The sequence below is a fragment of the Cydia amplana genome, chromosome 4 (genome assembly GCF_948474715.1).
Source record: "Cydia amplana chromosome 4, ilCydAmpl1.1, whole genome shotgun sequence".
Lineage (NCBI taxonomy): Eukaryota > Metazoa > Arthropoda > Insecta > Lepidoptera > Tortricidae > Cydia > Cydia amplana.
In genome coordinates this window covers 7,837,542-7,850,668 of record NC_086072.1, presented here as the reverse complement: position 1 = coordinate 7,850,668, position 13,127 = coordinate 7,837,542, and the positions used below count along the sequence as shown (strand labels likewise).

The 13,127-nt window shown below is 39.2% G+C and overlaps 1 protein-coding gene across 1 annotated transcript in view; it reads right to left on the bottom strand.

The window, feature by feature from the left end:
- The window catches only part of LOC134663179 (uncharacterized), a 49,348-nt gene that overhangs the window by 35,174 nt on the left and 1,047 nt on the right, over nt 1-13,127 (bottom strand). Inside the window, exons 3-5 of the mRNA XM_063519545.1 lie at nt 11,142-11,325; nt 5,425-5,580; nt 1,688-1,803 (exon numbers count right to left, since the gene is read on the bottom strand). Coding sequence (XP_063375615.1) covers nt 1,688-1,803; nt 5,425-5,580; nt 11,142-11,325 — 456 coding nt within the window. The remainder of the gene's footprint in view (nt 1-1,687; nt 1,804-5,424; nt 5,581-11,141; nt 11,326-13,127) is intronic.

Below are 13,127 nucleotides of genomic sequence, written 5' to 3'. Positions count from 1 at the left end.
AGATTCCATTTTTCGAACCACTCGCTACGCTCGTGGTTCAATTTTGGGATCTTTCGCTTACTCGGGTATCAATATTAGCACGAGCGGTTAAACAACATTTTTGTCCCCTTGTAAAACAAATAACTATTATTGGCTTACGGTAACAAAATAAAACATATAGAGAAGTTTTGTTTCTTCTTTCATGAACTGATTTATATGCTTGATGTTGCAATTGTTGCTAAATTATGGTCTTCAACAACATCTAAAACAATAATCGATATTAAACTTTCGTGAGACATATTTCACTTACTTCAACCAATCTTCGCCAATAGCGACTAAAAATTCAAGTGAGTGAAACCGTTGTCGTCTAAACAATCTAAAAAAACAATAAAAATGTATATATATATATATATAATACGAGTATATGCCGCACTAAATAAACTAGGTAGGTATCTACTTATCGGTTGAATAAAATAAACATTACCGAATAGCTTGTTCAGCGAAAATTGATTTCATTCATTTTCATTTATTTTTCGTGATAAACTAGTTAAACATACAAAAGTAACATGATAAAGGATAGAAATTCATAATTACATATTGTTTACCACGAAATGGGCTCGCCTCAGCATAATGCTGACCCAAGAGTCGGCGCTGATCTTCCGGCGAGTCCATTTATTGTGGGCCACGATCGCAGCTGTACGGCACTGTTTATTTCATTCGATTCATAATAAAGTACTCGCGCTCAAAATAATTCAAGCAGAGATCAGAAATATAAAACATTTATGTTAGCTCAAATTTAGCGAAGAAAAGTCACGTAATATATAATTTATAAGTGAGTTCGATGTGATATCCCGCTGATATTTGGACACATAATATTTATAAACAGAGAGTGACAAGGGTCGTACCTACGTCCGGCACACGCGGTCCGTTCAAAGCATTTATGTATTGATATAAAGTAGAAAAGTTTGTCAGAATATTTCAACCGAATTAATTTAATACACGTTTAGAAGAACTCCCGAAATACATCTTAAAATAATAAAACGAAGTCTAAAGAAGTATCATAACTTTTCAATCATTAAAGCACTTGTTAAAAGATGAATAACATAAAGTAAAGTTTATGCAGGTTAAAGAAGAGCTAAATGGAGTGGGAGTGCAATGGAATTAAATGGGTTTGAACGACTTCGAGGAGGGAGTTGAGCGTCGCTTCTGCTCAAGTTTTGTAGTGGCGCTGGCGCGTTCTTTCAATAAGTACCTATTCTTTTTGCAATCTGCAAGGCGCTCGTTTTAGAAAAGAATGCGTACGATTTACTGTTACTTTAAAATACTTTTAAAAAGGCATTTAAGCAAAATAGGTATATGTATACTAATATATGCTAACTTGGTCCAGTATAATGTAGTAGCGAATATTTATTACTTAACTTTTTCGCCGCCACGTAATTGACGTAATAAAGTTGCATCAACGACATGTCAAAAATTGCACGTAGGTAAACAAACCAGACCAAAACCACGACCTGATATGAATTTGTGGCGTGTGAGGCACGAAATGTACTGACTTTATATCAAGTCAATGCCGGCGAAAACTCACAATAAACACTAATTAATGTGTAGACATACCCCAAAGTGTAGGCCAGCCACACTTACCCGTATGCCACACATAGGTACCCTTATTGACTAAGTGTAGATAAATAAATAATAAAAAAAAACACACCTGTAAGTGGTATTCTGGACCCGCCGCTCGGGTGGAAGCCTACGCCTTGCGTGTTGCTGAGAGAAGTGAAGCTGAAGAACGCGAGGAACTGTGACCGGTCCGTCTTCTCCGTTATCCTGCCAGAATGGGACTACACAGTCAATCCAATTTTTAGAGCTCCGCACAATTTATAAATAATTTCATATACCTACCTAATCAAAGTACCTACGCTATTTATGTATCTTGTGCAAAAGTATTATCAACCGGAAATAAGTACCGAAGTTATTATCAAATAGTTATTTTTACTTTTACTTGTTTCAAACTACTAACAGTTTCATCAGAGCATCCCGACTTACGGTGTATCCTAGACTTCGGAATCGAAGTTTTACTCTGCCAACCCTCCGTAAAATCTACAGTTACACGAGAGAAACCTCGGCAAAGCATTGAAAGTTAAAATTACGAGTAAACAACGTGATCATTGTTGCGGTTGGCAGTTAAACTACATAAATCACAGCCGCAATGCTGGGAACTGCAAAGTGACGGCACTTGCTCAATTACCGCCCTAATGTATTACCGCAGTCGCAAATCGCGTCGGAAATGGAATTACGCGCGTCTCAAGCCATAAACTGACATCAGCGACCACAGTGCCACTCGTACAGTGCTGGTACGGGTCGGCACGGTTTTGCGAGCGCCGGGACCGCAATTCCGAACAGAGCATTACCGGTTCCGTTGTGACGACCTTTTGTCCCTCTGACTACCGGAACATGCGTTTCCGAAACGAACTGCAAATGCAGATAAATTTTGAAGCGCTCCAACCATTACGCCTCGCAATAATACCGGGTAAGTACCTAGGAGTATTATTCATTACGGGTTCGGACGAGCCACTGGTAAGCCTTAGTATGGGTACCTCAGTAAGTATTATGAATAATTAGCATAAGACGGACCGATAATGCCTGGAGGAGCTTTTGGTCCATGAAGGACCACATGAAGGGAAACCTACCTATATCACTAAAAAGAAAACTCATGGACATGTGCATTCTCCCCATCCTTACATATGGAGCACAGACTTGGTCTTTGACAAAGGCTCAGAAATCCAAACTCAAGGTTTGTCAGCGAGCCATGGAACGTAGTATTCTGGGCGTGAAGTTAATCGATCGTATTAAAAATACAATACTACGTTCCAAAACTAGAATAACCGATGTAGCTGAAACTGCCGCCAAGCTCAAATGGGACTGGACGGGACACGTCTGCCGTATGCCGGATGACCTGTGGGCCAAAACAGCCACTCGTTGGGTCCCACAAATTGTAAGGCGTTATGGTAGACCTCGTCGGAGATGGCGGGACGGGCTTGACTTCTTTGACAGAGACTGGTGGGAGACTTCCGAGGATAGGGATACGTGGAAGAATAAGAGGGATGCCTTTGCCCAGCAGTGGGACAATATGGGCTCATAATAATAATAATAAGGTATACAGGGCGTCCCACGGCGATGCCACATGGAGGGAAAGTACCTTAAATATCATAGATAGCATATTTTGCTGAAAGAAGACTTCATTTTATTTTTAAAACTTAGTAAAGTTGCATTCATACTTTTTTAATTTTTTTTGAAAAAAAAAATGTATGGAAAAAAATTTATTGCGTCATTGGAGGAAAAGTACCTTAATTATTGTAAATGAACATCTTACTGAAAGAAGACATTATTTCGATTTAAAAAAACAAGTTGAATTGCATTTTAAATAATTTCATGGTTAAACCGGGAATCGAACCCGCTACACGAGAAAAAAAAAATACCTTGTAGCTTTGTCATACCGATCGAAAGGCTTCAATGTGAGAATTATTTTTTTGCCAAATAACATAGTGTTGGAAACAAAAGGAAGACCATTATTTTTTTCATTTGATGTGAAATTTTGATTAGAATAATGACATTCCCGTATGGGCATGCAACTAATCTTTCATTTTAAAGTACCTATTACTAATCAATCAGTACCCACTTGAGAAGTACGCATCATTTCCTTATTATAATTGTAGTGCATGATAAAATGATAAAGAGATAAGTAATAAGTAGGAACGTAAAAATCGACAGGGAGTGAAATAATGAAAAGAGTGAGACTTTGTATTGAACAAGATGGAAAACATTTTGAGCATTTGATAAATTGATTTAATTTTGTATTAAAAATATTAAAATGCATGGCCTTTATTTTTATTTCGTTATTTAGCAAAAAAGTAATTCTCACATTGAAGCCTTTCGATCGATATGACAAAGCTACAGGGTATTTTTTTTTTCTCGTATAGCGGGTTCGATTCCCGGTTTAAACATGAAATTATTTAAAATGCAATTCAACTTATTTTTTTAAATTGAAATAATGTCTTCTTTCAGTAAGATGTTCATTTACAACAATTAAGGTACTTTTCCTGCAATGACGCGATATTTTTTTTCCATAAAATTTATAAAAAAAAGTATGAATGCAATTTAACTAAGTTTTAAAAATAAAATGAAGTCTTCTTTCAGCAAAATATGCTATCTATGATATTTAAGGTACTTTCCCTCCATGTGGCATCGCCGTGGGACGCCCTGTATATTATGCTACTTAAGCAGAACGTTTTCCAAATTAAAATTAATTAAATACCTTTATAAAATATCACGAGTCCGTCATTATGCTAGAAGGTAATTTATTAAAATTACATTCTCGCCGGGTAGGAAATTCCACCGGGACCGATAATATGATAAGGATCAGGTTAAGAGAAACATTTTCCAAACCACTTGGTAGGACGTGTAGCGATATTCAGAATTAGAAATAGAACCTGATTTGACGTTGTGGGCACTTATTGATTAAGATTACCTATTGGTGAATTACAATCTACTAATCTAGGTATGAGTTTATTTTCATAGTAAAATGCTGAAAATGGTAAACGACGAAATGTTTTTTTCAAACTGCAGTTATTTTTCTTCATCTACTTGTTTACTTATATGTTGTAATTCAACATCACATTTTAAATTAGCAGACTAGTGATTATAATGTCGTTTAAAATCTAGCCTAATATCCAGTAACAAAACACCTTCATAAAGATTTCACATTTCTCTTAGATTTTACACATCGTACACCGTCAGTGAATTTTGCTGTGTAGCGCTCGTTGGCACTTTAGATATCCTAATCTGGGCAGGGGACGCAATTCGGAAACTTGAGGAGGTAAGTTAAACCCATACCTATGTAAATTCCAAAGTGAAAGCGCCGTGGTCGGCGAACAGCATGACGGGCGGGGTGTAGCGTAGGCCCCGCAGAGGTCCTAAGCTGGGCTTCTGCCAGTCACAAAGCTCGAGGAGGTACGACAATTTAGAGCCATACCTAAATTCCAATGTGGAAGCGCCGTGGTCTGCGAACAGCACGACAGGCGGGGTGTAACGCTCATTGGCGTCGCAGAGGTCCTAACCTGGGCTTCTGCCAGTCACAAAGCTCGAGGAGGTACGACAATTTAGAGCCATACCTAAATTCCAAAGTGGAAGCGCCGTGTCTGCGAACAGCACGACGGGCGGTATGTAGCGCTCATTGGCACGGCAGAGGTCCTAACCTGGGCTTCTGCCAGTCACAAAGCTCGAGGAGGTACGACAATTTAGAGCCATACCTAAATTCCAAAGTGGAAGCGCCGTGGTCAGCGAACAGCACGACGGGCGGGGTGTAGCGCTCATTGGCACCGCAGAGGTCCTAACCTGGGCTTCTGCCAGTCACAAAGCTCGAGGAGGTACGACAATTTAGAGCCATACCTAAATTCCAAAGTGGAAGCGCCGTGGTCTGCGAACAGCACGACGGGCGGGGTGTAGCGCTCATTGGCGCCGCAGAGGCGGGTCTCGGCCGGGCCGCCAGCGCCCGCCGCGCGCACCGCGCTCGCGCCGCTCAGCTGCAGCCAGCCTCCTTCGCAACTATGTACAATAGCAGACACAATTACCTTTACTAGGCATTTTTCCCAAGTCAATATTTATTAGAACCCAGAAAACACTACAATGACTGCCAATACAAAACAATTTTCGAGCTTTCGGTTGGCATACTTTACTTTGGAGTTGTTAGAATTATACTTTCTGCCATTTAATTAAATTTCAAATGGACATTCACGCTGCGTGAGTTTGTCATGCGAAAGTTTAACAATATAGTGAATGATAAATACCATATAAATACAAAATATATTACTTAATAATACTTAAAAATTCTTATCTAAAGAAAGATTCAATTTATCAGTTGGACTATCAGAATGGATTTTTATTATTCATCTAGAACCCAGTCTTACCTACCACTGATTAAGTCAAAGGAAACATTCAAATATTATGTTTAACCTGATTTATTTTGTTTAAAGAACAGGTACAAGTACTTCGGTTTTCTCTTTATACTGACTGAAAACATTTTTATTAAATCTGAATAAGAATCACAATAAGTTCGTTTATCCGTGTAAAATGTATGCAAGCAACAAATTGAATATGGCCGAGATCCAATACCGCTTTATTTAGAAAAAAACTCCGAATCACTCGCACTGACCCGAACAGTTCAAGTTCTGAATAATAATGAGGAATCCGTGCTCCAAATACATGGACGTATAGCGGTAAGCTTAGTCGGTCAGTCTAAAAACTACCTACTCTACCTACTCAATTTGACGGGACATTGATCACACTTCGTGCGTGTGACAGGCCCTGTCCCTTCACAGTCGACTTTTTCACATATCGGGTGATCCCTGTTTTTTGAAATTCTGGATGTTGGTAGTTATTGCCCGTCTGATAGTGATAAGTGATAAATAGTGAAGGAGCTTGTTCATGAATAATGTCGGAGACAGAAACACGGCAAAAAACGTTTTAAGAAAATATTATACCGTCAATTGGGGACAGGGGGGCTAACATTAGACAACGGAATAGTTATTTGTACAACAAGACCCCGCCAATTACCGTCCAATCTCAGTCACCTCCATACTCTGCAAGATTATGGAGTGTGTACTGAATAAGCGGCTCCTATCGTACCTAGAGGATAACGATTTACTCAGCGACTCTCAGTACGGCTTCCGCGGGGGTCGTTCGACTGGAGATCTTCTGATACATGCCACTCATCTTTGGAGCGAGGCAATTGAGAGGCACGGTGAAGCCCTTGCGGTATCTCTCGATGTCTCTAAAGCATTCGACCGGGTCTGGCACGCAAGTTTGGTGAGCAAGCTTCCAGCATATGGGATACCAGTTGGCCTGTGCAAGTGGATTGAGAATTTCCTGAGCGAACGTTCCATTCGGGTGGTGTTAGATGGCTACACATCTGACCAATGGACTATTAATGCTGGCGTTCCTCAGGGCTCTGTTCTGTCCGCGACCTTATTTCTGCTACATATCAACGACATGCTAGTCTCAGATACTTTTGGGTATGCCGATGATAGCACTGTCGTGGACAGATATCTCTCCAATCCTCGGGCCAAAAAAGAGGAGGTCCAGTCTTGTCGACGAGCTATGGTAGACCGTCTGAATTTGAGACTTAAGGCAGTGTCCGATTGGGGCGACACAAACCTGGTCAAATTCAACGCTACCAAAACGCAGGCGTGTCTGTTCTCTGCGAAATGGAGTCCTTTCGAACTGACTCCGACTTTCCGGGATGTATCCGTACCGATATCCAACCATCTTCAGCTACTTGGCACGAATATTTCGTCTAACCTGAGCTTTGGGGCGTACATTGAATCTCTGGCCAAATCTGCAGCTAGACGACTGGGCGTCCTCTCTAAGGTCAAGCGGTACTTCACACCGGGGCAGCTCCTTCAGCTTTATGTAGCTCAAGTCCGGTCGTGTATGGAGTACTGCAGCCACCTTTGGGATGGATCCGCCAAGTATCAGCTAGCCGCCTTAGATTCCATAGACAAGCGCGCTAGGAAGCTTATTGGAGATGCGGGATTGGTTGAGGCTAGACTGCAGAGCCTTGAACACCGTAGAAAGGTAGCCTGTTTATCGGTATTCTACAGGATACATTTCGGGGAGTGTGCGATGGGATTACATAATCTAATCCCCCCATCCCCGTTCTGCCACCGTGGGACTAGACGCGGACTTGCGTTTCACCCCTACGTTGTTGCTCTGCCACTGGTTCGTACCAAACGCTATGCATCCAGCTTTATCATGCGAACGGCTAAGGAGTGGAATTCACTTCCTGCAAATCTATTCCCAATCCACTATAACTTGGATCTTTTTAAATCGAGAGTGAATAGACATCTTTTAGGTAAGCATGTTCCATCCTAGACTGCATCGGCACTTACCATCAGGTGAGATTGTGGTCAAATGCTTACCTATTTCTAATTAAAAAAAAAAAAAACAAGAGATCAAAGTTTGATATTTCTTCGAGTGCTTATTTTGAGTCCCGTGCAAGCGAAATATTCTATAATAATAATCTAATCTCTAATTTAGAATCTTGAGCGTAGTAAGGGACTCAAAAGCGCACGAGATGTAAATAACTTTGATCTCGTGTAGTACACAACATTTTTCACCTCAGCAGTGAGAACATATTAGAGAACCCGAAAAATGTATTCCTTCTTCATCACTTACCTCTATTCACTCATGTTTTCTTAAGATATACCAACAATTAAATTTTCACCTCAGCAGCTCGAACAAGGGTACTTTGCTACTTAAAAACAGTGAGCAAAATCGCATTTTGCTCATTTTGTCTCACTCAGTGAGCAAAATGCGATTTTGCTCACTGTTTTTAAGTAGCAAAGTACCCTTGTTCGAGCTGCTGAGGTGAAAATAGTATTTCCCAATTAAGTATGTGAACGTGACTGACAGCAGTGTAATTTTTACAATCTTTGAATCAGGATTCTAATCTTAGGAACAAAGTTTTAACTATCTAGATTAGTTCATAATCAAAAAACATTGTATAAATTTACCCCATCTGTCCCTAGTTACAACACATGACTTATTTAGTTAGGTACCAGCGCGCGAGATACAGTACCTACGTGGCGCGAAGCTATAACACGCTACTCATGCTCTGTTAGTATGTACTTGAAAATGGAGATCAAAGCTCTCCAAAATATGTCGCGAGAGTGACTCAAAAATATGTGAGTTAAATCGTAAAATTAGCTTAATGTTTGTGGAAGATATTTCAATTTTCAAATTCTTTCATATACATACTTAATATATTTTGGGGATGTTTCGAGCGCATTTTCACAGTAGTCGTTTCCTACTAAAAGGTGTGCAATCATTCTAGAATAGCATTATTTTCTATGATGGCGGATGGATATTTCTCATGTCGGAAGCCGATATTTGGGATACAGAAATACCTCCGAAAATTTACTAGATACTTTGGCAAACTGTTGACCCGAAATATAATATCAAACTGTACGAGAGAGCTAGGAGAGTCTATTAATCGAACATTGCAGTGCGTGTAGATTTTGTCAGTAGAAAAGATTCGATACTTACCTACATGAAATTTAGGTACCTATATTAAATTGTAATATTATTTGATGTTTTTAAAGATAAAGATAAAGATATTTTATTTGCAAGAATACTTAATTCTTATAAGGAAACAAGTAAATATTTTCGAAACTAAACGTTTCGAAAGAAAAACCATATGGGGGTATATGTTCCCCTATCCTTTGAACCATGAGTAAAATAAAGGTATAAAAGTAAAGCTTAATAGCCCGGTATAATAGACAGACTTCTATTGCGATAGATCTCTACACTGAGCATAGCCCGACATGCCCTTGGCCGGTTTTTTATAATTTAATATGGTAAGTACCTACTTTATCTAAGTATACTCCAGTTACTAAATCCTTCAATATTTTACGTGATAATTGGTTGTATTTTGCTGAATTTTCATTGTTCGGTGCTTTTTTAACCGTGTTATTAACTGTCCGCCACCATCGGCACAGAATAAGTAATAGTATTATCATACAGAACGGACACGCACCGCCCCGCCCGGACTCAGATTACCTCGCCCGCGAGTCGCGACTGGCCGCGACATGAATGTGTGCGTAAGTCGCTCTACTGAGATTCCGTCAGGATTCCGTCAGAAACTCAATGACGCGTGTACAGACGTGCCGCGCACACATATAAACGCAAATCATTTTTGATGTATGGCGTGTCCGCCCTGTGCCATCGGGATTAGGGTTACCAGATACAAATTTAGAATTTCCTGCCAAATTCCTGATTTAGTCATTAGCGATTAGCGATGGCCATCCGATTGAGCCGAGCCGCGCGCGTCATGTAAATGTACCTATGCTTATTTAAGTAAATGAAAAGGTACTTTATAATAAAGTCTATCAGTTCAAAAAATTCCTGACATTTTAGTGTTCCGTCCCCATTCCTGACAAAAGGCCAAAATTCCTGACATGTCAGGAAATTTCCTGTCATCTGGTAACCCTAATCGGGATGGAGCTCTATTTGAAGTTCGTAGAAATGACGACTGAATGAGATGTAGGTAATTCGATCTTGTCGAGAATCGGTCCACCGTTTCAACGGTTCTGTAGCTCGTACTTATTTCGTTACCTTTCAAATATGTCTAAATCGAACTTACACTCAGTCTCACACTACTTAAATGATCGTAGGTTGCTGATAGCTATAGCAAAAAATCAAAGTCATAATGTAAATACTAAATACTTTCATTTAGAGTATACTTTATGCAAAAGGCAAAATTAACGCCTTAAGTAAACAAAAGTGGCGTTACTATGTATTTGTTGTTCCTAGTACCTAATAGTTAATATACCTAATATCCGATGGGTAACTCCTACCCCGGTGAATACTCGTAGTAAAACTTGCTCAATCAATAAAAAAATGGCAAATTCCAATTTCAAACAGCGCGTCACAGGTGAGTCGTTTCTTTGTTTTGTGAGTGCGCAAAATTGGATGGAATCGAATGGGATAAAAAAGTTCAGTGTTTCTTGTTTACAGAAAGAAACATAATACATACATACATATCATCCTTTCGTATATGTGTGGTGGTTAAAAATCGTGGGTTCAATGATGTTTATTTGTATGTCTTTCCCATCACGAAACAATGGTGTTCCGGGTTTTTGGGAGGCGTGCGCGGAGCCGAAGCCAACAATGGTGTTTATTACTTATTATTATAATATTTAAACTGTTTATTTCTGAAAATAATTTAGGAAATATTACAAACAAAACTATTCTAGCTGTTGCCCACGACTTCATTCACTTGGTCTGTCTGACTGTCAATCTCCTCCTCTTAGGTTGCCCCTTAGAGGATTTTTTGACGTAATATAAATAACGTCTTATAAATCGATGAACACCGGTAGCATGCACGAAAGAGTGTCACGTTGTGGACAGATCTCCATGGTAACGTTGTGGACGGATCTCCATAGTAACGTTACGTTGTGAATGACGATAATAATTCAATTCAATTCATAAGTAAAAGTAAACAATTTTTCATCAATGTTTTCTTATGACGTTATCACGCAAAATTATCGTCCGTAAACCGACTTTACAGACAACCATATTATTTTCCAAAACTACTAATAATACCTTACCTGGTGCCATTGAACCTTCCAACGGAGACCAGCCTGTAGAGCTGAATCTCCACTCGCTGGCCAGCGTCGGGCTGTAGAAAGTAGGAGCAGGCACCAGGGCCTTGGATGGAGGGCGATTTGATCTGCCCAAACGTTTTGCCGGATTTGGTCTTGAGGATGCGTGAGTCGATTGTGATGTTGCACACTATCAAAAAATCCCAAATTAGCAATATATCTTAACCACCACCCACCATACAAAATTATAGCCAAGGAAGTCAGAATCTTGTTATATTTTCAATTAGGTTGAATTTCTATGTTCGAAAATTTTACGAGACAAATGGAATGCTACCTACTTTGTTTTTAATTGAGGTTGACATTCCATCGAAACAGAGTGTACATCCTAATGTACGTTGGGCGGTACGAAGTTACGCGGACTTAATAAATGATTAGTGTCGCTTAACTTCAAACTCGGGTAAATCCATTCGACCCTCTCAGCAAATGTCTACCCTATTACCTTTTCTTAATACCAAAATCGCAATCTGACAGATGGATTTACCCGAGTTTGAAGTTAAGCGACTCAGTTTCCTTATATTTGAATTGCGTTATGTGCTCACATTTTGGTTAAAGCTCACAATATATACAAAGAAACTTTTCGTCGTTTCGTTTTTTTGTTAAAAAAAGGTTTTATTGTGATATAAATTAAATATCATCTATTAATGTGTCACATTTTACGCAGATGCACTAGTAGATAGTATAACTTTAATACTAAACTTGAAACATACATAAAAGTTAAGATTTTTGTCATTTAATATTTACTAATAATAAATAATGAGATGAGTCTCTCCTATTTAGAGTTCATGTCTCATCCTCTACATTAAATCATTTGTTACAGAACATGTCTCCGCAACGATGGGAGAGCTTGAAATCCCACAAGAACAACACTGAAAAGCTTTGATATTGGCCGAGGGTTAATAATGGGCCGTTATTCAAGGAAAAGGTAAACATTGCGCGAACCGGACCTCGCAATCCCCTGGGTATCCGGCTACAAACAGCGGTTCGTTTTTAAATTGTCGTCTATTTAATTTATTTGCATTGATATATATTTAAATAGGAAATTCTAAAAAGCCTCATTCGTGGTTCTATTTTGCGTATACCACGCCGACTCACATCGAAATTCGATGGTATGTAATTGGGAATTAAATCAACTTTTCGTTCACCAAGCGTCGTATTCATTAGGTTTAGGGTTGCGATTTGTCAATAAAATGCACTTTTCATTTCATCGTACTGGAAAACTTAGTCGTGGCTTGGACCACATAGCATCTTAATAGATTTTTGTTTGACCTTTTTGTATGATGTAGAACGAATATGTTGAAATTTTGAAAGATATACCAACCAAGTTTAAACTAAGTTGATCTTGTTATCGAGTTGAGAAGTTTTCTTTTAGTACTACAAGTACCTATAAGTAAGCTTGCACAAATGTATGCGTCGCTTAAAACAATGATAGAGTTGTTAATTGGGTACAACAGCAACAAGTTGGCGAGAACACTGTATAGTAAAGTTATGAATAATACAACTTGCGCGGTTCGCAACCTGCCTTATTTCGCCAGGAACAAAGGATTAGAAATAAATTATTAAAATCAAACTTTAGTACCTCCGACTATCCGCATTTTACGGCTCAAAAGTCAAATCCCGCACTGTCAAGGACGTGTCGGGTATTCTCGAATCACGGTCGAATGTGCCGGTACGGAAACCGACCATTAAAGTGACGTAAGCGATTTCTAGGTCATCAATTTTGGGCGTGATAAGTCGAAAGTGCAAGAGTGGACGGGAAGATTAAAAGTGGGTGTCTGGGTTTTATTATAATTTTGTGTTAGCATTTATGAATTTCGTGTTGAAAATGCAAGAAATTTCGATGAGCCGAACAAATTAGGATTTAGGGTGATGACGCATTATTCTTCTTTTTACACGACTGCCTAAAAAAAGAGTGTATTGTTTTGTAATTGTCTA